We start from the raw sequence: 24,076 nt of genomic DNA on the forward strand, positions 1-24,076 counted from the left end.
TGCCTTCATGGAGGACAAGGAGGTTATCTTACACACATTTAAGATGGAAGTTCAAATCCCGACTGGTAGACACACAAAATCCACCATCGCCTCCTTTAAATCTTGAAAGCCACCTCCCACCTTTTTGTGCTGTACACATTCAATTTAACTGTGATCTCTGGTCAGTTTCCAGAGGGGACACACCGGCTTCTACACCCTGTGCTGCAGCACACTCTCTTTAACGAAAACAAATGGATATTTTGGATTCCCAGAACAGTGCAACAGTTTGCAGTGATGACACTAGTAGAAGCTACTCAGAACCCCCACCCAGCTTCACACGAGAATGGATCCACAATATGCTTGTCCCATGGAAATCCGAATGCCCCTAAAAAAGGTGGGTAATCGGGTGAGTGCAAACCTATTTATAGACTAACACAGGTGGGGGGGAAAACAATGCTGCAAGAGTGTGGGGCTTCTCGTTTGAATGCGCCTCCTGCTGTCTGGAGACTGACCCCCCCTGGGGCAACAGAAGGGCGAACAGCATGCCACACAAACGAGAAGCAAACCAGTAGCCACAACTATGTCTACCCTGCAGAGATACATCAGTAAAATCCTCTATCAAGACCCACATATGAGAAATGCTTTGAAGAACTACATGTTTAATGATCTTGTTTAGACCGCAAGCAAATCTAGTATTAGATATTTTGACTTGGCACCGAAGAGCTGCCCGGTTTTAAAGATACTGAATGTAAGGGATATCAAGAGCTGCTACTTAGAATTGCGAAGAGACAAGTCAAGCAGGCCTGAAGATTCGGAGACTCCTCGTTCGAAGCAACTGATCCAGGCAGAGCCTCTGGGCATGGCCAATCACCACCAGCCTATATTATAACCATCATTTTCGTCTGCTCCGTAGTCATTGTCGCTACCATAGTAGCCGTCACAGTCCCTGGACCCGTAAGGCTCATCATCATATTCTTCATCTTGGTCAAGGTAATCGCTTCTGAAGGAGATGAGGGAGGGCGCATCGATGCTTCTCCAACTGTCCGATATGGCTGGGCTTACAATGGCCTCAAGATTCTCTGCAGCAACAGAGAACACAAAATCAACACGCTAGCATGGAAACCATGTCAACACAAGCTTTTTTTCTTTAAAAATATTGCATTCTTTTCAGACACGTATTAACTTTAAGTCGATTTATTGTGCTTCTTATCAATGTACAGTAAAGAACAAGTTACTTACCTGTAACTGTTGTTCTCCAGCATGGGTCTGGCATGGATTCACATGCTCATGAATATTCCCCGTCGTCAGGCCGGGAATCATCGGTAAAGAAAAAATCAGTATCAGTTTCGTTTCTGATCTGTCTTTCTTAGTAGTAACCAATCACTGATCTCTGGGTCATACTGCCCCCAGCCAATGACTGCCCTCTCCCTAAGCCCCTCCCCTGGCAGCCATCCTCAGATTTGGTAGCACCTAAAGTGGCAGTATGACAAGGTGAAGAGCCGCAGAGGGGAAGGAGGGAGGGTTCGCATGTGAATCCATGCCAGACCCATGCTGGAGAACAACAGTTACAGGTAAGTAACTTGTTCCTTCTCCAGCATGGGGTCTGGCATGGATTCACATGCTCATGAATTTAAGAATACATAGCAGTACACACATGCACAACCACGGGAGGTGGCAAAAGGCTCAATATTAAGCATTACACAAACTCAACATTAAGCAACTCTTAACTCCTCACCAGGCCCACCTTCAGGCGATCAGGTTGCGCAGCACTGCTTGGCCGACCTTGGACTCCTCCCTGGAGTTCCGATCAACGCAGTAGAATCTCGTGAAGGTGTGCGTCGACCACCACGTAGCAGCCCTGCAGATGTCCACCAGGGGCACACCAGACAAGAACACCGTAGTAGCAGCGATCGCTCCGGTCGAATGGGCTCTCGGACGGTCGGGCAACGGTCAGTTTGCCAACCGGTGACAGTGCATGATGCAGCTGGAGAGCCATCTGGAAATGGAAGCCTTCGAGAGAGCCTTCCCTTGGTTCACAGGTTCAAAGTAGAGAAACAGCTGTGACGTCTTCCGAAAACTCTTCGTGCGGTCCACGTAGAACTTCAGTGCTCTAGCTACATCCAGCGAGTGCAAAGTCCTCTCGTCCGGCGACGTAGGCGACGGGAAGAAAACTGGTAACACCAAGGGCTCATTGAGGTGTTAGTCCGACGGCACCTTGGGCATAAAGGAGGGGTACGTCCTCAGCACCACCCTCGTGTCGTGAAAAGTCAAGTATGGAGGCTTGCAGGATAGGGCCTGGATTTCTCCCACTCATCGTGCGGAGGTGATGGCCACAAGAAATGCTGTTTTCCACGACAGGAACTTCAACAGTGCCGAATGCAGAGGCTCGAATGGCGCCCCCATGAGCCTGGTCAGCACCACGTTGAGATCCCATGCCGGGCAGGGGCCTTCACCGGTGGGAACGATCGGCATAGACCCTTCATAAATTCCTTCACCAGGCGATGAGACCACAAGGATGCCCGTCCTGTAGTTCTGGTGTATCGGGAGATCGCAGCCAGATGTATCTTGATGGAGAAGTGAGCTAGTCCAGCCTTGGCCAGCGACAGTAGGTACGGCAGCACTTGAGGGGCCATAATCCGCAGAGAGTTAATCTTCTGTGCACGGCACCAGACAGAGAACCTCTTCCATTTATGTCCGTAGCACTTGAGAGTTGAGGACGCCCTGGCCTTTGCAAGGACCTCTCTGCAGTCTGCCGGGATATCGTACCCTCCACACTCTAGTGCTGCAGGAGCCAGGCCTGCAAGTTCAGCGACTCCGGGTCGTGATGAAGGATGGCGCCTCCTTCTCTGGAGGAAAGATCTGTGTTCGTCAGCAGTTTGACTGGTGGGGACGCTGACAAGTCCAGAAGGTCCGGGAACCAGATCTGTCTCAGCCACACTGGTGCGACGTGGATCATCTTGCACCGGGACCTCTTGAGCTGGTTGATGAGTCTGAGCAGCAATGGCAACGGAGGGAATGCATACAGGAACATGCCGTCCCAGGGGAATGAGAAAGCATCGCCCATGCTCCTCGGCTGGGGAAACCTGCTGGCGAACCTCTGGCACTTGGAGTTTGTCACCGTCACAAACAGGTCGATCTAGGGTTTGCCCCATCGCTGGAAGAGTCGATCCACTTGATCCTGGCATAGCTCCCTGCTGAGTGAGTCAGCAATGGTGTTTTTTATCCCTGCCAGATGAAAGGGTACCAGAAACATCCCTTGGGCAACAGCCCAATGCCACAGATCCTGGGCTTCCTTGGATAGGGCTGGGGATCTGGTTCCGCCCGGCTTCCGAATGCAGAACATCGTGGTGGTGTTGTCGGTGAAGATCCTCACCACCTTGCCCTTGAGGGACGGGAGAAAGGCCCTGAGGGCCCAAGACACTGCACGGAGCTCCAGAATGTTGATGTGGAGCGGCTTCTCCTCAGGAAGCCAAAGGCCTCTCACGTGAAGATCTCCGGTGTGCGCTCCCCACCCCTCCAGGGAGGCATCCGTAGTCACCGTCACCTGGTGCGCTGGGGTCTGAAAGTCTGTGCCCCAACACCGGGTCGCTTGTCAGAAAGGCTTGTTGAGAAGGATCCTGTCCTCGAAGCTGCCCGTTGCTTGGATCCAGCGGGCGTCGAGGAACTCCTGTAGCGGGCGCATCTGAAGCCTGCACAGGCGCACGAGGTATATGCAAGATGACATCATCCCGAGGAGGGACTTGATGGACCTCACCCTGGCCACGTCCGTGGCCAGCAGGCGCTGCACCTTGCCCAGGCTGGCCTTTGTCCTTTCCTCCAATGGCGGGGCCAGTCGCGCCACTGTATCGAGCTTGGCTCCCAGAAACCATGCGGCTTGCGAGGGGACCAGGTGGGATTTGGGGAAGTTGATGGAGAACCCCAGGTCCGTGAGCAGCTGGACGGTCTTTGCTGTGTGTTCTACAGTGAGCTCCCTTGTCCTTGCTCGGATGAGCCAATCGTCCAGGTAGGGGTAGACGTGGATCCCCTGCAGACGCAGCCGCGCCGCCACCGGTGCCAGGCACTTGGTGAATACCCTGGGCGCCGACTTCAATCCGAACGGGAGGGCCTTGAACTGGTAGTGCCGTCCTTGGACCACGAACCTGAGGAATTTTCGGTGTCCTTTTAGAATGGGGATGTGGAAGTACGCATCCTCCAAATCCAACGACGACAGGAACCGCCCTCCTCCAGCTGTCCCAGCAGGTGCTGGAGGGTGACCATTCGGAACTTCTGTGCCTTGATATACTTGTTCAGTCGATGCAGGTCCAGGATGGGGCGCCATCCTTCCGTCTTATTTTTTACGAGGAAGTATCTTGAGTAAACTCCGGAGACCCGGAGCCTCTTTGGGACGAGCTCGATGGCACCTTTCTTGAGCATCGCCCTTACCTCCAACAGAAGTTGAGGGACGTGGTTTTCCTTCCTGGCCACGGGTGGAATGCGGGGGCACTTCTTCAGAAACTCGAGGGCGTGCCCCTGGGCCAGGGCATCCAGCACCCAACGGTCGGTGGATATGGACTCCCACACGCTGATGAACTTCGCCAGCAGGCCTCCCACCAGGTTGCTTCGGTGGGGGCCCGACGCAACAGCCGGTCCAGTCCTGCTTGGAGGCCGCCTTGCCACCTTGGCCTCCATGGCGATGACTGCGAAATCCCCCAGACTTGCCTCGTCCCCTGTAGGCTTCTTGCGACGAGGAGCGGGCAACTTGGCGGTACATAGAGGAGCCACCGCCGAATCCCTTGGAGGCACCTTGCTTGCCTCCGGAGTTCCGAAAGGACAGCCGTCGCTGTTGAAGAACTCCTAGGGCCCGAGCCGTCTCCGTGTCGGTCTTGATAGCTTGGAGGGACTCATCCACTGTCTTCCCAAACAGGTTGTTCCTGTCGAAGGGCATGTCAGAACCTTGGCTTGCACATCTTGGCGGAAATCTGTCGCCTTGAGCCACCCTCGCCGTCTAAGGCAAACGCTGTTGCCCAACTGGCGGAAACCGGTGCAATGTCCGTGGCCACCGTTATGGTGTGGTCCGATGCCACCTCACCTTCCTGCAAGATCCCCAGGGCCTCCGCCCTCTTGTCGTCCGGAAGGAAGTCCAACAGGGGGGCGATCTTGAACCACAATTCCCTGTCGTAGCAGGCCACGATCGCTAGGGCGTTGGCTGCCTTAATCGCCGTCGCTGCTGACGAGATGACTCGTCCCATTGCATCCAGTTTCTTTCCCTCGCTGTCCGGCGGGGAAGTTGACGTAGAGGCTGAGGCCCCGCCCCGCTTTCTTCTTGGCCGCCGCCCAGACGCCCGAATCAGGGGTCGGCTGCACCCTAAGGCACAAAGGGGCAGCGTAGGGGACACAGTACTGGTCCCTCTTCGCAGGCGTCGTGGACGGTTTCTTCAGGAGGGAGAGCCCCTCGTCCCAGATGTCATCCAACAGAGGCACCGCGAGGACTGTCTTCCTCTTGGCCTTGCGCTGTTGGTAAAGGAAACCCTCCTTCTGCTCTTCGGGGCAGAGCTGGAAAAGCTCAGATGCCCTGGCAATCATGGCGTGGAAGGATCCTATCTCGTCGGGCGGGGAGGCCCGAGGAAGAGTAGACGATGGGAGAGCCATCCCGTCGTCGCCACCGTCATCATCCGTCCCCGTTGTGGCCGTGTCCGTTCCTGTGTCGTCTCCAGGGACGGGGGACGGGGGCAAAGGCTGAACCGTACATGGGGGCTGAAAAGGAGGGGATGGATGGATTCTCCTTCTCTTGCTTGGAGGACTTCCCGATGGGCCTGGCTGTGGTTCGTCCGTCGGAGGTAGGGGCAATCTCGTTCTTATCTCAGTACATAAGGATCGGATTGCCATCAAAATGGCTGCCGAGTTGTCCTGCGGCTCTGGATGCGACGGGCACGATGGCTGTCGCAGTGGAACCTCGTCGGCGCCATCGTTACTCTCGTTGTCCTCCTCGTCGGGGCTCCCCCTGTGGGATTGGGCCTCCTCAGCGCTCTTACCGAGGCCCCCCAAGACTTCAATCAGCTCCTCCTGGGAGGCTGTGTCCGTAATGGCCACCTGCCCCCCCTTCTTTTTCCACCGTGGTCTTCACGGGGGTCTTCTCGATGGTCTGGAAAGAGGATTCCCTCCACGGTGGCAGGGAAACTCTGGGCCCCGAGGTCACCTCCACTGGGGTAGCCTCCACAGGCTGCGCCAGGGCCACCGCGACTTCCTTGGCGGGACAGCTGTTGTATGTGGCTAGGTGGTTGCCTGCAGAGGACTCGGCAGAAGCCAGGCTCTTGCAAGGTGATTCGGCTCCATACTTTCTGAAAGAGACAGTGTGTCTGCATAAATCTAAATTGGCGGGGATGGGGAGACTATTGGAGCTAAGCTGGGAAGTTTGGCGCAGGGCATGGAGAGCGGTGGGTGACCCAGATCTGCTGTCCCAGCAGTTCCCGCTGGTGGTGTAATGCGGGGATGACTCCCAACTGTCCAAAGCGGTCCGCAGATGTTGGGAACCGGTGGGCCTAGCCACCCTTGGAGATATATGGCAGGAAGGGGAGGCACTGGAATTTCAGAGGCTTCAGGAGGAGACAGGGGTGCATGAAGGCCAATACATTACTTACATCAGGCTCCTGAAACGGGTGAGGGAGAGGTGGCCTGAGACGGCGTTAGCGGAAGAACCTGATGCCACCCTGGAAATGATGTATGATGTCTCAGAGGGTGGGCATGAGATATCCAAGATATATGAGCTCCTGAGAGCGAAGGCAGAGAAGGAGCTGCTCCAGCTGAGGCATGATTGGGAAGAGGAGGTAGGAGAACCCATGTCAGAGGGACAGTGGGATAGAGCTAAAAGGTACCATAAAAAGGTGTCCCGGAATGCGAGACTACAGCAGATCCAGCTGTATGTCACCCACAGAGCCTATTTGACTCCCGGAAGAATAGCCAGGTTTGGAGGCTCGAATATACAGAAATGCCCCAGATGCAGGGAGGAGGAAGCGGGGCTGCTGAGAGGTGCAGAAATTCTGGGAAGAAATAAAGACGAGAATGGCCAGTGGGGGAGTGGTGCTTGACGTGGGGTCTGCTTGGGCATGCATGCCTGGGAGTTTCCCCAGGCCACGTACTTCAAAGCATATCAGTAAGATCAAGGACATGGCCTATATCCTGGCCAAGCGTAGAATTGCTATGTGTTGGAAAGCGGCCCATAGCCCTAAAGTGGAGATATGGTGGGCGGACCGCCTGAAATGGGCAGATGCAGAAACTGCGGTATGGTTTGAAGCTGTCACCAGGGGGGGAGAGGAGGAAGTGGGCCCCCTGATAGCCTGGAGGCAACTGGTGACCTCAATGGCAACCCCCCACCAGGTCAATCATGGAACAGAAGACTCAGACGAGTCGATAAATACTGAGATTCCTGAAAACGTTCATGTAGATGGCACGGATGAGACGGCCCGAGTTTGTGGGGAGGGAGGGCGGAGGACGGAGGAAAACACTGTATAATATGATGGTTAGATACTGATTATGAACGTCCTAAAGGTTGTAATGTTTGGTGTGTTGCTTGTACAAAATAATAATCTTTTTTTTTTTTTAAAGTAGATGGGCCGTGACATGCTAGATGCGGCCACAGGTCATTGGCAGGGAGGGGCATGTGCCTGGGGCAGGATGTCTGTAGAAATGCCCAAAGCCTCAGCACCAGATTCATTCTGGAAGCTTAGTAGGGCTTCCCTTTGATGGTTTACATTTATTCCATCTATGTATGGCCAACATTTCTTCAAAACAAACAGCAAAGTCCCAGCCAAGCCATTGTCAGCCATCACAAACCCAGCTTCCAAGCTCTATAGGAAGAGGCTACTGAGATTGAGCATTTAAAGGGTTCCGGGGCTTGCAGACTGGACCCTGGGCAAAGATTGGCCTTAACTAGATGGTGCCCACTGAGCAAGTGACACCGGATAGATGACAAGTTTTAATCTTGTTGCCTATGATGTCACTCTGAACCAAAGCTTGAAGAAACACTGTACTTCAAAACTATAGAGGTGTCATTTCATGTTATGTATGTTACCCCACTTTTCCCCCATTTTACCAATGGACCAACATTACAGAGAGTTAAGAGGTGAGGCTTGAGCGATGGCAGTGTATTGATGCAGCTTGGGGTTCTAGGTTTACCCTGGTTCCCTTGTGTCTTTGGAGTCATGAGGGAGTGAAAATGTCATATTCCCCCAACGTAAAATCACAGCAGTGGATCACAAATTCCATAATCATCTGCTGTGACGTTACTGTGGGAGAATATTACAGTTTGGAAAGAAAATGGTAGTGTATTGCATCCGATGGGCAACAGTGATGTTATCAAGGCTGCCATTGAATTTGAACCTGCTCTAAGAGAATAAAGAGTCCTTATACCAGAGGGTGACTCCCTTCCTCTGGATGTTTCTTTAAGAAAAGGAAAACCTTCTCAAAAGAGCAAAAGGTCCTTATTGTGGAGGATACTTCCTTTCTCCTGGATTCTTATATAACAGTACATTCTTGAAGGATAAATGACCCTTGTTCCAAAGGATGATCCCTTTCCCCTGTATTTCTTCTTCTAGTCAAAGGTTTCTGAGGAATATCAATGGTTCACAAGTTCACTATAGTGCACACAGCTGTTTGTTTTTATAAGTCTGTCTTTCAGTATTCCTGGTATCTCTTCTGACCAGGATTTTATTCCTTGTCTTCCTATGTTAATGTTAAAGGATATTTGTACTGCGCACTATCACCACCGGAGTGGTCCCCTGGTGCTCTGAAAAAAGGAAGGGGGGGCGAGTTAGTGGGAATAAACTGGAAAAGTGCAAGAGAGCAGTGATGTGCTGTTGTCAGCCTCAGCCCGATGGGTCCGTTGGCTGGGCTTGGGGTGTTTTACGGTCGGTAGTCCTGTGCTGTTGTGCGAGTCAATGTGTGGTTTGTTTTGTTGTTGCAGTGTAGTGAAGTTTGTGCGGATTGTTGTGTTGTAGGCCTGTGGTTGTGTTTGGTTAGAGTTTGAGAGGTGTATGCAGAGGGGTGAAATTGTTAGTGGATCGGTTAATTGGCATTGCTGTCCTTGCAGTTATGTCTAGCTGTGAAGCTTGCTATCATTCACTATTCCCTCTGAGTGTGGCACATGCTAACATTCACAATCCTATCTAGGTGTGACAAAGGCTAAAGTTAAGCATTCCATCTAAGTGTGGCGCATGCTAACATTCATATTTCTATCTAGATGCGACGTAGGCTAAAGTTAAGAATTCCATCTAAGTGTGGCACATGCTATCATTCACAATCCTATCTAGATGTGACGCTATCAACAGAGTACTGATATTTCTTCTCAAGATTTCTGATATCCACAGTCATGTACATGTACTTGTAATGACCTGGTACACTTTTCTGCCAGGGTTTCTTATATTCACACAATGTTTCTCTCCACTTCCACAGTTGCACTTTCCTTATATGATTTGGGTTCCCCATGTATCTGCATTCTATACATTCACATACTGATAAGGGTCTTGTTTGCAGTCAACCGTCATGCTTCACAATTAGTCTCTTTGCTTTCCCTCTTTCTTCTGTTCGGTTTACTATTATTCTTGTTTAGCATGCTTGCCCATACGCCCCGGGGGTTTCCACTATCCTTGGTTTGACTCACCGGCTCTTGCTGGTGTTTTCGCGCTCGCTCACGGTCAACCGGCTGACGTACACCGCCTGCTTTCCTCTCGTGACTGATTTTTCATAATTCTGGTGTCTATCGCGGTTTTGTTTCAGCACACCTGCTTCGCCTTGGGCACCGGTAGGTAAGGTACTGCTTCCCTTGGTCGGAAAACACCCAGGAGTCTTAACCCGGCTCCTGGCATTTCTGCAACATGTCCCGACCTTGCAGCATTTCCATTCTTCCTGAATCGCGAGCCGTGCGGCTCCACCATGCTGATCTGTGCTTCTCTGAATCTCAAGCCTCGCAGAGAAGTGTACCGTTCTCTCGACAACAGCAGCAGCCTCTATCACTTTGCCTCCGTCCTTTACATTTCCCGGCTACAGGTGCTTTTGGAAAACTAGAATGTTCATTGAGCTTCAGGCTTCTTCTGCTCTCCACTGCTCTTTCCATCTGCTCGTCCTAGAATTCGGGTGATTCTGGGAAAAGAAGTTGATTGTTGATGGATAATCCATTTCAATAGTTCCAAATGGCAAATCAGTTCTAGATGATGTACAATTGGAACTGAAGAAGGCGGTCTTGTAATTGCCACAAAGTAGACCAGAGTTGGAAGCTTGATTTTGGGAAAGGTTTTTCTTATTCTCCCTATGGCTGGGGTGCCCAACATACAGCCTGTGGGCCAAATGCAGCCCTCCATCCCGCGGAATGCGGCCCACCAAGAGTGTTTACTTTTGTAATGAGATACGGCCCACTTCAAGCAGTTGGCCGCATATCATTACATAAGTAAACAGTTTGACAGGGGACCATTGCTGGGGTCAGGCATACATGACAAAAGTCTGCACCCCTTTTAGAGCGACCATTAACCTTATCTTTATCTCCATTGTAATGTAGACTCCCCCCTGTTTCTTAGAACAGCTTAGAACGGAAAGCAGTCTGAGGCACTCCTGGGAGGGCATACATTATAATGGAGATATAGAGAAGGTTCATTGCCGCCTATTAGCATGAAATGGCGAGCCAGCAGCCAGCCACTTGCTTACAAAGAAGGATTCATTGCTACTCAGGGAGCTGAAACACTGAAGGCCCCCTGAGTAGCAATGAATCCTTCTTTGTAAGAAAGTGGCTGACTTTGAGGAACCAGTTGAAAGGCAATGAGGTGACACTTCTGTTTTCCCCCAATGGAAGTGACAATATGACGGCTCAGCCAACGCAGTTTGTAAGACAGCATATGAAGGAATATATTGCTGTGTTATTAGTCTGCTGACTGGAAATATTGGGGCAGTTGCTGGTGGGGCCTAGGGTATCCCCAAAGAACAGAGGTTCCTCTTCAAAGTCCTTGTGCAAACCTGTTGCAATTTGCTCTTTTTTAAATTATACATCGAAAGTGTTGGTAAGCATTGTGCTCCTTTCGCAAATCAGCTCAGTTTTCGTTCACTTAGCAGAGGATACAACTTTGATAGTGAGTACAACTTTTATGAATGCAGCGCCCCAATGCCCGCACATGTTGGGCTTCTGCATGGGCACCCTCTGGTATCTGAGACAGCGGTCCCTGGTTCCATTTTGCAGCATACAACAGGCTTTTTACTGGTGAGACATAGGAATTAACAAGGTGCTGCAAACGTTTTTCCATGCGGATCACAGAATAAATTTGCTGCTATGGAACGTGAAATGAGTGCAACGTGGCGAAGAGGTCACGTTTGTTTCTCTTGATCACATTAATTAGAGTTTGGGGCTGGGTGAAGGTGACAGCAAGGAAAAGGCATGGCTTTTATGCTGCTAACCTGCATTCTTGCTAACCTATTCGAGCCAAGCTAATGAAACTTTGGCACATTGTTCAGAGGAACAGTGTGATAAAAGAGTGCACTTGACATCATTCACAAATTACTAATGGGCTGCCTGTTGATCCTGGAAGACCTGCTGGCTTAGAGTCCCATTTATCACCAGTATGGCCAGACCCTTGAAATAAATACCACCAATGCGACAGGTTTTATATAAGTGCGATGCGATAAGTGCACTTATTATATCTATTTTGTGGAGGTTCTCGAAGTGAACTAAACTTAAAGACGCTCATGCTGTGATTCCCTTTATTGGGTCAGGTAGAACAATTTTGGCTTCGTAACTCATCAGCAGGTTGTGCTTGAGGTCATCAGTTTGGGTCTTATCCCACCTGGTCCTGACCCTGTCGTGGGTAGCACTCTACTTCAGTGCTAGAGCATCATGGTCTTGGAAGTGTTTAACCTTTTGAGTGGCCACTCCCGAGGCCCAGAAGGCTGGTACTAAGAATGATTGCCTTCTGGGCCTCAGTGACTTGAAGCAGGGGAGGCTAGGATGGTAGCTATGGCCAGTGGTCAGTTTTTACAGGCCAAGTTCTCTGGGCATGACCCGTGCCCCACCAAGCCACCCAGTATGGCCATTGGTCCTGGTGAGTTTCTAGGCTGGGGGCACGGGGTGGTGTTTTGTGCGGGATGCAGGATTATTGGGCATAGTGATTGGTTGGCGATGGGGTATATTGGGGCATAGTGTGTGGTTGGGGTCATGGGACAATGTTTGGTTAGTGGGTTGGGGTCATGGGGCATAGTGTTTGGGTGGGGGTCATGGGGCATAGTGTTTGGTTGGTGGGTTGTGGGGCATAGTGTTTGGTTGGGGGTTTGGGTCATGGGGCATAGTGTTTGGTTGGGGTCATGAGGCATAGTTTTTGAATGGGGGTCATGGGGCAGTGTTTGAATGAGGGTGGGGGTCATGGGGCATAGTGTTTGATTTGGGGTGAGGGGTCAAGGGACACAGTGTTTGGTTGGGAAGGTGGGCATCATGGGGCATAGTGTTTGGTTGTAAGGCCATGTTGATGGGAGGGGAATAGGGGGAGACCAAGGCTATGCTGTTTGGTGGGAGGGGTTTGGGGGGTACCAGTGCTATGCTGTTCGGTGTGGGTGAGGGGGGGGGAGGGGAGTACGGGGACCTGGGCATTTCCATTGGTGGGGTGGGGGAAACAGAGGTGGTCCAAGGCCATGCTCATTGATGGGGGGGTAGGGTGGTACCTGTGCTATTGTCATAGCCACAGAACACAAAAACCACGCCAACTAGCGATGGGGGCAATGGGTCACTTTGGGACCTATAAACACAGGGGCCCTGGCTGGACTCAGTCCTGGCGCCTTTATGCCTCATGTGATGACTCATCGGGTGTGGCTCCCTAGGCCTGGTCTTCATGTGCTGACTCATCGGGTGTGGCACAGTGTGGCAGGCAGGCTGAACCTGGTGGGCGTGGCTTCAGAAGCTCAGCTATATAAGCTGCTCCATCCTTAAGGCCGGTGCTTCGCGTTACTGTGCACTTGCGTGCAACGTGAAGCTCACCGCCGCTTGGACCAGTTTACTTACCTTTGGAAACCAGGCGTTCTCCTGCATACTCACCTCCAGGAAACCGGTGCTTCAACGCTTCATCTGCAGACTCATCTCCTGACATCCAGTGATCTTGATCCCGACACCGCAGCACCGCATTCCGCATCCACGAACTCAGACCCTGTGAAGAACAAAGAAAGATAAGATTAGAACATCCGTCCTAGGGCCGCGCCGCTTTTGAACAATGTGCGCCCCCTAGTTAACAACTTGCCAGCTATTGTACCGCTGCAGCTTTGTTACTCATTCCCTCCGGCTGTCGCCTCGAGCTCTGCAGCTTCTGCCAGGCCGGCATCATCACCTGCAAGGGAAGAAAGCAAAAGAGCAAACTCAAAAGTGGAACGGACAGCAATACAAGACAACAAACTTTACAATACAACAAAAACCGACGAGGAAAGACAAAGGCAAACAGGAACACTTAACTTAAGTATAGTGGCTTAGTTACAGCAGGACTGGACTACCACGTGCAATGGACCAGTGAAGGAACTTGGTCCAGATCATACAAGCGCCCCTGCCAGAAGCAGCAGGACAGAGTGCTCGCCAAAACGAATCAACATGTGAGCTTTCCAAGGACAGCGCATCCCACGGGTACCACGGTTTGGGAGAAGGGGTCTGGAAGGGGATCAGGCGCACAAGCTGGCATACTCACGCCCCCTATTCTCCACAGAGGAGCAGTCCCGAGCAGCATCATCTATTACTACGAGTCACCACATAAGCGCAGAGGGCGAAGTCGGACCCGAGCGAACTCACCCCCGGCAGAGCTGCAACCGTTCCCCAACGCCTACGCAGAGACCAGGTGAGCGTTACAGAATGCGAAGCCTCTTCGAATCTCTGCCTGGGCATTACGGGACCAGTTGGCCCGATTACTGGGAGAGTTACGGGCTGAAGTTCATGCCTCAAGACAGAAAACCAATGCCCTAAGGAGGGATATAATTGTGAACTGGGAGCAGACAGATGAACTAGCAAGGCAAATGCTCCAGGCACAGGCAGGCCAGGTCCCACTGCCGGGGTATGCCCCTCCTGCCGCGCCTTCAAAACCCACGGCAGTACAGGTGGTTCTTCCAGGGGGGTTCCCTGGCCCCACCAGAACGTTTCACAGGTGATCCGAATAAGTGCGCCATCTTTATGAATCAATGTCGCCTACATTTCTTTGCAGACCTGGGGCATTCCCCAATGATCAAGCAAGAGTGGCATTTGTACTGGGAGGTAGTGCAGCAGACTGGTCAATACCCTTGGTAAACCAGGATGATCCTTTGCTTCGAGACTTCAGAGGTTTCCAGCGTGAATTGGAGAAACTATTTGCACAGCATACTCAAGGGCGGGCTCTGGACAATGAACTGTTATCACTACAGCAGGGTAATCAAGACCTAGTAACATATATCACTTCCTTCAATCGTCTGATAGCACAAACTAACTGGCCAGAGGAGAAAAGAACTAGGCACTTTTGCTGAGGCTTGCGAGGGGAACATAAGGCCGTATTAGCACAAGTAGTAAATCTCCCGGAAAGATGTGCTGAATACATCGACCTGACAGTGCAACTCGATCACAGATTGCAGGATCGGAAGATGGATCGGGCCAAGGCCAGGGGCGGTCGGTCTATATGCGACCCCATGAGAATCAAACCAAATCACACGATCAGTCTGAGCCAATGCAAATCAGAGGCTTGCGGAGCCCACTCACCAAGGCAGAAAGGGAGAAAAGGAGACAGCAGCAGCTTTGTTTGTACTGTGGTATGGCAGGTCACTATCTCCGAGAATGCCTGGTGAAACCACTGAGGAAAGCAGTTGGAGCAACTGACAAGGGTGAAGAAGAACAGGACTCTGGGAAACTCCAATGCCCGGCAAGCGTAGGGGTCCACTTGTCGAGCGGTGAAAAGAAACCTATGCAGACCTCACATCTAGTTATCCCTGTGCTCCTGCTAAACCACAAGCAACCATCGAAAATACATGCCTTGAAGGCATACATTGACAGTGGGGCTGTGGGAACTTACATGGACCAAGATCTGGCTACCAGGATAGGCCTTCCTCTCCGACAGAAGCAGGTTTCGGAAAACATCACAACAGTTGATGGATCTCAGCTATCATCGGGCCCAGTGACGCATTACACCGAGAAGGTCACGCTTCTGTGTCAGGTGCCCCTCAGTTCCAGATGATATTGGGAATGCCCTGGCTGGAGAACCACAATCCCAGGATTGACTGGCGTGAACTAGTTCTGACCTTTCCCCACGACTGCGCCGACACCTGTTATAGCAAGGGATTCCCATTAAAAAGGTCTTACCAACCCAGGTTTGCCGAAGAAAGAAACCATACTGGGCCTCACCAGTTCACTACCACCTGAATACCTGGATTACCAAGATGTCTTTCTAAAAGAGCACGCTAACAACCTACCTCCGCACAGACCGTATGACTACCAAATTGATCTGGTACATGGAGCTCAGGTTCCCTGCAGCCGTGTCACGCTCTTGGCCTTGCGCGGAGGTAGCACGTACACCTACCTCCCCGTTGGGTCTTGGGGCCGGGGGGTGTTTACAACACAGGCTTCCGCGACCCTCCGGGGAAAGAGGGTTAGGGTCCGCTGGTTGGTTAGGTTGGGGTGGTTAGGAAAACCGGGTAACAAGGTAGGTAAAGGGAAGAGGAGGGATAAGGGAAAGCTGAGTGATTTGATGTGTTGCCCCTCCTGGGGTTCTGCTAAGCAATTGACACTGCACACATTAAAAAACACACTATCTAGCAGTATGAATATTACCCACTGATCTGCAGAACATAAGATCACCACACATAGAAATCACATTGCAATAAGGTAACAAGGGAAAGCACTTAGCTTCGGGTGTCCGCAGGAGACTCGGGGTTAATTCACCAGTGTTCTTTCTTGCTGAGCGAACAACGGAACTCTGCTACAAGAACCAAAAAACAGGAGTGAGCGTACATACGCTTAAGATATGGAGCACACATGACATACCGCCGGAACCCGGTATAAACGTTAGCCACTTTACAGTTAGATCAAACACGAATAACTTGTGTCTGAGCTCCGGCTCGCAATGTAACGAATGAGCAGTGCCGGTGCTCCGTTCATGAATTAACTGTGCCGGAGTTCCGGCCGTAAGGACTGCAAGGGTTAAAGTCGGAAAACCCGACTCCGCGCTTCGCTACTTGGCGTGGAGCTGTGCGGCTTCCAATAATCGCAATGCCGCCGGGCTCCGAAACGCCACTGACTGTGAAGCGTAATGCATTCGGAACGAGTGTCCGAGCTAGGATAACAACAAGGATTAAATGCACTTATCTGTAGGACTCAGCGGGGCCTGCAGAGTTCGCAGGCGGGGTGTGGCCCCGCTGATAGCTGCCTGCAGGAGCCCGCTGGAAACACGTCTTGCCTCTTCAAGATCCCGTAGCGCAAGCAGCGCTCCACGTGTTTCTGGCGCGCATGCGCGTTCTGCAGGGCGGGGTCCAGAAGCCTCCCGGTGTCTCTCCTGCACGCGAGGCTGCTGGGAAATGTAGTCCGGTTCCTCTTTTCCTTGTTTTGGAAGGGCTAGGGGGCTGGTTTGTCCACGCCTAGCCCTTTGCCTGCAAAGGACACAAAGCAAGGTCCTAAAATAAAGGGGTTTTAACCTCTGTGTCACTCTTTTCCCGTGCTTGCCACCACTCACATTACTTTGGTGCTGCATGCTCCCTCCAGCCACCTGGGGTATTCTGACAGTACTCCCCCTCCCAACAGGTCCTGGTTTAGAGGGATTGTTCAGGTGAAATGTTCGAATGAAACAAGAAGCATGGACATTAGTAGCGGGCTCCCATGAGCGCTCCTCGGGACCATAGCCCAACCAATCTATCAGGTAATGTAAAACTCCTCGCACAACACGAGAATCTAGTATGCATTTCACTTCAAACTCTGGTACACTATTTACCATGATAGGTGGAGGCTTACTAAGGCGTGTTAAGGGTGAGGCAGGCTTTAAAAGGGATACATGGAAAACCGGATGTACATGCATTCTGGGTGGTAAGGTCAGGCGAACCGCCACTGGATTTATGATTTTTTCGATGGGAAAAGGGCCCACAAATCGGGGTTGGAACTTCCTAGGGCCTTGCAAGTGTAAGTTTCGTGTGGCCAACCAGACCTGATCCCCAACTTTATATGGTGGACTAATTCGTCTTTTCCGGTCTGCATAAGTCTTATATGCTTGTTTAGCTTTTTCTAGGTTTGTTTTGATGACATGCCATACTTCTATTAAATGTTGCCTATGGTTCTTGACTGCTGGTACTGAGTCTGTAACATGGGGCACAGGCTGGAACCGTGGATGATACCCATAGGTGCCATAAAACGGTGTCACTTTAGTGGAGGAATGCATAGCATTATTATACTTTAACTCAGCTAACCAAAGGGTTTCTACCCAAGAAGAATCATTGTCGTAGGTCATACATCGTAGGTATTGTTCTAGTGTCTGGTTTACTCGCTCGGTCTGCCCATCGGTTTCGGGGTGATAACTGGTGGACAATCGCAAGGTAATTCCTAATGATTCGCAGAATGCCCTCCAGAAGCGAGAGGTGAACTGTGCACCCCGATCAGAGATGATGTGCTGTGGAATGCCATGTAGGCGTACTATATTCTGGAGAAAAAGGTCTGCAAGCTCTTTTGCCGTGGGGACCCCCTTGCAAGGAATGAAATGTGCTAATTTGCTCAAAGAATCTACTACTACCACTATGGTGGTGAAATGATGACTTGCTGGTAGGTCCAAGGAAACAGTATGCCAGGGTACTGGAGGAGTGGGTAGGGGTTGCAACATGCCAGCCGGTTTGCAGTGGTCTGATTTGTTTCTCAAACAGCACTCGCAAGTATGTACATACTCTCGGATGTCTTTCCTCATTTGAGGCCACCAGAAATGACGCATTACCAATTCCTGGGTTTTGACCATTCCAGGGTGCCCTACAAAGGGCGAGTCATGACACCACTTAATGGCTTGTTTACGCGTTGCAGGTGTTGGTAAGTACAGGGATGATCCAAAGAAGGGTAAACCATTTTTAATTGTTTGTTTTTTCCCTGGATTGTTCCATTGCACTAATTCTTGAGCTGACATGGCTTTTCGTATGTTATTGAACATATCATCTACTACAATACTACCCACAATACGTGTGGGTGGTACCATTGGCTCCGGTTCCTCTTTTTTATCCAGACTAGGGTCGGGTTCTGGGTAACGAGACAGTATCAGCCTTTCTGTTCTCCGTACCCGGACGATATGTTACCACGAAATCGTACTCGGCAAAGTGCATCGCCCATCGAAGTTGTCGGGGACTCAAAGCCTTGGCTGATTTTAGGAACTGAAGATTCCTATGGTCCGTCAGTATCGGTATGCCGAGCACCCATCAAGTAATGACGCCACTCGTCAAATGCTACCTTGATAGCCAGGAGTTCTCTATCGGCAATCACATAATTTCGTTCAGCTGGTAACAGGGAACGGGAGTAGAAGGCCACCGGGTGCAATTGCCCGGAATCGTCTCTTTGGGATAAAATTGCACCAAGAGCATAGCTGGAAGCATCAGTTTCTATGATATAAGGACGCGTGGGATGGGGATGAAATAGCACAGGAGCAGTTGTGAATGCAGTTTTTAAAGCTACAAAGCTTGTCTCTGCAGCCGCATCCCACTGGAAGGCTACGCCTTTCTTGAGTAAACGGGTGATGGGCTGTACTTTGGCTGCGAATCCTTCAATGAACCGACGATAGAAATTCGCAAACCCCAACACCGTTTGTACTTCCTTTACAGATGTGGGAGATGGCCACTCCGTGATGGCTTGGACTTTTTTCCGATCCATTGTAATGCCTTTCGGTGATAAAATGAACCCGAGGAATTCTATTGAGGTTTGGTGGAACGCACATTTTTCCAGTTTTGCATAGAGTTGATGCTCACGCAACCGTAGTAGCACTGCTTTTACGTGAGCCTGATGTTCCTCGATGTTGCGTGAGTAAATTAGGATGTCGTCAATATAGACCATAGTGAACACGTCCAAATATTCACGTAAGACCTCGTCCAGAAAATGCTGAAAGGCGGCGGGCGCGTTGCAGAGGCCGAATGGCATGACTTGATATTCATATAGACCGAACTTGGTTCGAAAGGCAGTCTTCCATTCGTCCCCCTCACGCACCCGCACCAGATGATACGCTCCTCTCAAGTCTAGCTTGGTGTAAATCTGGGCATCCCTCACCTGGTCTAAGAGTTGGTATCAACGGTAAAGGGTAGCGGTTCTTTATGGTTATCCGGTTAATAGCCCTATAGTCTATACATGTTCTTAGGTCCCCGGTCTTTTTAGGAACGAAGAACAAAGGGGATGACACAGGTGACTTAGAGTGACGTATGAAGCCATTGGCCAGATTCGTCTCAATATAGTTTTTAAGGTGCTTGTTTTCAGATTCTGTCAGTGCATAAATCCTACTACAGGGCAAGGCCGCTCCTGGTTCCAAATCTATTCTGCAATCGAAAGTCCGATGAGGTGGCAAAGTTTCTGCAGCGGCTTTACTAAAAACGTCCCTAAAGTCCTGATAGACAGATGGTAGGCCAGTTTCAACACTCCCAATAACATGTTTTTCGTAGGACATTACACCTTCGATCTCCTGAAGGTGGCAGTTTGTTTTACAATGGTCTGACATGAAACGCACTGTTCCTTGGGCCCAATTGACTTCGGGGTTATGGGTCCTCAACCATGGCAGACCTAGAATCATGCCAAACTGGGGCGCTGCTATCACGTCAAAGTTGATGTCCTCAGAGTGTTGTGGACTACATTCTAAACGTACCCACTGAGTTTGCTTGGTAATTAGGCCTGAAATCAAGGGTGATCCATCTACAGATTTTACCTCTTCACTCCGTTCCTTGGACAGTAACGGAATCCCTAATTGAGTTGCTAAAGTTTCATCGACAAAATTTCCAGTAGCACCTGAGTCCAGCATCAATGACACTGGTATCCGATGATCCTGCCAGGAGATATGACCTGAAACGGTCACATGTGCTACTTTGCTTTGCAGGGTATTAGCTAAGGAACTAGGGGTGTTTTCAGATTGGCTCGCCGGGGCCACCCTCACTGACGAGCTTTCGCGTTTCCCGACTGCTCACCTTTGGGCTTTGCCAAACATTCTCGAACAAAATGTCCGGCCTTCCCACAGTAAAGACAGAGCTTCTCTCGACGTCATTTGTCTTTCTCTTCCTGGGTTAAAGGGCCTCGAACCGTCCCTATTTGCATTGGTTCATCTAAGGGTTTTTCGCTCTTACCAGGTTTCGGTTGGTGATCCAGACGGACCATGGGCTTGGGATCCCACTTACGCTTATCTAGCCTCCTCTCATACTGTCTTTGATCCAACCGTAAGGCCAAGTCGATCATAGCGGAGCATGTTTCGGGTTGGGGATCTACCTGAGCTATCAAGTCTTTTACCTCGTCCCTTAGTCCTTGGTAGAATAGAGCTAGGCGCTTCTCCTGAGGCCAGTCTGTCTCCACAGCCAACCGATTAAAGGTGGTTACATAGGAAACCAAATCCCTACCCCCTTGACGTAAAGTGAGCAATTCCCTGTCCTTAATTAGAGTTGCAGCCCTTCGATTGAATATTTTCCCAAATTCCTCCAAAAACATGTCCCACTGATAGAGAAGTGCGTCATCTTTTGTAACCAGCGGAGTGGCCCATGACGCTGCATCACCCCCAAGATACGAAATCATAAAGGCTGTGCGGGACTGAGCCGTGCAAAACACATTTGGTTTGGTGATGAAATGCAATTGGCACTGCATTACAAACTGGTTGAATTTTTGGGGATCCCCATGATAACATTCTGGAGCTGACAAGGGGAGTGTAGGCTCGGTAGATACCTGTACCTGGACTGGGGTGGGTGGTGCATGGTCCGCGGGCAATGGGGTGGCCTGGGCATTTGCCTGAACGGTTAACGTATGGACCTGGCCAGCCAAATTAACATAGTCCTGCTTTGTGGCAAGCAAATCAGTTTTCAAGTCTCTTAGGGCTTGTAAGACATCCTCCATGGTGACGTGCTACCTGGGCGCTTAATGATACGTGGGCTTGCACTCCTGTCACGATCTTGGCCTTGCGCGGAGGTAGCACGTACACCTACCTCCCCGTTGGGTCTTGGGGCCTGGGGGTGTTTACAACACAGACTTCCGCGACCCTCCGGGGAAAGAGGGTTAGGGTCCGCTGGTTGGTTAGGTTGGGGTGGTTAGGAAAACCGGGTAACAAGGTAGGGAAAGGGAAGAGGAGGGATAAGGGAAAGCTGAGTGGTTTGATGTGTTGCCCCTCCTGGGGTTCTGCTAAGCAATTGACACTGCACACATTAAAAAACACGCTATCTAGCAGTATGAATATTACCCACTGATCTGCAGAACATAAGATCACCACACATAGAAATCACATTGCAATAAGGTAACAAGGGAAAGCACTTAGCTTCGGGTGTCAGCAGGAGACTCGGGGTTAATTCACCAGTGTTCTTTCTTGCAGAGCGAACAACGGAACTCCGCTACAAGAACCAAATAATAGGAGTGAGCGTACATACGCTTAAGATATGGGGCACACATGACATACCGCCGGAACCCGGCATAAACGTTAGCCACTTTACAGTTAGATCAAACACAAATAACTTGTTTCTGAGATCCGGCTCGCAATGTAACGAATGAGCAGTGCCGGTGCTCCGTTCATGAATTAACTGTGCCGGAGTTCCGGTCGTAAGGACTGCAAGGGTTAAAGTCGGAAAACCCGACTCCGCGCTTCGCTACTTGGCGTGGAGCTGTGCGGCTTCCAATAATCACAATGCCGCCAGGCTCCGAAACGCCACTGACTGTGAAGCGTAATGCATTCGGAACGAGTGTCCGAGCTAGGATAACAACAAGGATTAAATGCACTTATCTGTAGGACTCAGCGGGGCCTGCAGAGTTTGCAGGCGGGGTGTGGCCCCGCTGATAGCTGCCTGCAGGAGCCCGCTGGAAACACGTCTTGCCTCTTCAAGATCCCGTAGCGCAAGCAGCGCTCCACGTGTTTCTGGCGCGCATGCGCGTTCTGCAGGGCGGGGTCCAGAAGCCTCCCGGTGTCTCTCCTGCACGCGAAGCTGCTGGGAAATGTAGTCCGGTTCCTCTTTTCCTTGTTTTGGAAGGGCTAGGGGGCTGGTTTGTCCACGCCTAGCCCTTTGCCTGCAAAGGACACAAAGCAAGGTCCTAAAATAAAGGGGTTTTAACCTCTGTGTCACTCTTTTCCCGTGCTTGCCACCACTCACATTACTTTGGTGCTGCATGCTCCCTCCAGCCACCTGGGGTATCCTGACAAGCCGGATCTACACCCTAACAGAACAGGAAAACCAGCGTCTAAAAACCTACCTCGATCAGTATCTGGCAAATGGCTTCATTCGTCCGTCCAAGTACCCTACATCCTCGCCCCTCTTTTTTGTGCCTAAAAAGGAGGGAGACCTGAGAACTTGCATTGACTACAGAGCGATTAACCAGATCACGGTAAAAAAACGGTACCCATTACTGCTTATACCCAAGCTCTTGGATCAAGTCAAAAACGCTCAGATATATACAAAACTAGACTTACGAGGGGCCTAACATCTAGTAAGAGTAAAAAAAGGAGACGAGTGGAAGATGGCCTTTCGCACTAAATATGGCCTGTATGAATATCAGATTATGCCCTTTGGAATATGTAATGCCTCGGCTGCAATCAAATTTTTCATGAATGACATGCTCCGCGAACTGTTGGACGTCTGCGCTCTTGTCTATATTGATGACATTCTTATATATTCGACCACCAAGGAGGACCACGTCAACCATGTCCGGGCAGTTTTGGAGAAACTGCGGCAAAACCGGCTACATGCCAAATTGGAGAAATGCTTCTTTCATGTGACAGAGGTAGAATTCCTCAGCTTTATTCTCACACCATGAGGTGTACGCATGGACACGCGCAAGGTAGACGCTATCCTTAACTGTCCCTCACCATAAAGGGAGTACAGAGTGTACTTGGGTTCGCCAACTTTTATCGCTGGTTCATTCCCGGGTTCTCCCAGATCGTCCACCCAATCACCTCTTTACTACGGAAAATTAAACAATTTAATAGGCAGAGAAAGCCTTCCAGGAGCTAAAACAAGCATTTACCACAGCACCAATTCTACAGCATCCTTGACCAGAACTTCCATACGTGGTCGAAACTGATGCACCAACATAGCAATGGGAGCCGTCCTGTCACAATGAGACCCCGAAACAGGTCAGTCACACCCCATGACATTATGGTCTGGCAAGTTTTCAGCCCCTGAATTGAATTATGCAATCACTGATAAAGAACTGCTAGCAATTAAGGCAGCGTTCAAAGCCTGGTGTTACACTCACATGGTCTCTGCGGGGGCGTTGGGGCACGGTTGGAGCCCTCCCTGGACTTGGCTCCCCTGGATCAGCCTCTTTCCCCAGCTGCTGTAGTGTGGACTGCTCTAGCTGCTGGCACTGCCCCTGAGAGAAGACGAGAGGCAGTGAGAATGCTGCAGATGGATGGTGATTCCCCTCAAACTCTTCGTTCCTGAATGAGGTGAGCATGCGTTTACCCATATAGTCTCACCCGTTTTCTTGTGAGGATGAGCTCTCCGTCCTGCTTCTCTTCAGCAGGAGCGCCGTTGATGGACCTAGTTGCTTCACTGGTCCGTGTGCATGGCGGCCCAATACCGGCTGTGACCGAACCACCTTGAAGGAAGTGTTCAAAACAATGATTATTGTCAGTATCCTTTTGCAATGTCTTTGCTCAATGATTATTGTCTGTAACTCTTTTGCAATGTCTTTCTCTCCCCAATAGGTGTGAAGATGGCCACGCGGAGTCGCGTTGTTGGAAGCAAGTCCGAATGATGCCAGAGGGGGTTGCGCAGTCCACACTTAAATGGTAAGTAGGGTTTCAAGGTTGTACGCAAGGTTTATATGTTGCGCCACCAAGCGTACGTTATTTATACAGTTTCTAACCTTGTGTTCTCCTTTTCTCTTGCAGGGCTGGCCTGGCGGCGCCAGATGGTGAGCGACGATCCGTAGACCTGCCGGCGATTTCTGGATGGATGGATCCGTGAGGATTCTGGGCAGGAAGAA

General features: G+C 50.8%; 1 protein-coding gene across 5 annotated transcripts in view; it reads right to left on the reverse strand.

Annotated features, from left to right (window-relative positions):
* Positions 1-618: 618 nt before the first annotated feature.
* RNF8 (ring finger protein 8) overlaps positions 619-24,076 on the reverse strand; it is a 780,077-nt gene continuing 756,619 nt past the window's right edge. For all 5 annotated transcript variants that reach the window (XM_069608764.1, XM_069608767.1, XM_069608766.1 and 2 more), the window contains one exon: positions 619-1,058. In XM_069608764.1, the coding sequence (XP_069464865.1) occupies positions 847-1,058 (212 nt within the window). In that variant the 3' untranslated portion in view covers positions 619-846. The remainder of the gene's footprint in view (positions 1,059-24,076) is intronic.

Source organism: Ambystoma mexicanum, chromosome 4q (assembly GCF_040938575.1).
Source record: "Ambystoma mexicanum isolate Mex_15411 chromosome 4q, UKY_AmexF1_1, whole genome shotgun sequence".
Classification (NCBI taxonomy): Eukaryota; Metazoa; Chordata; class Amphibia; order Caudata; family Ambystomatidae; genus Ambystoma; species Ambystoma mexicanum.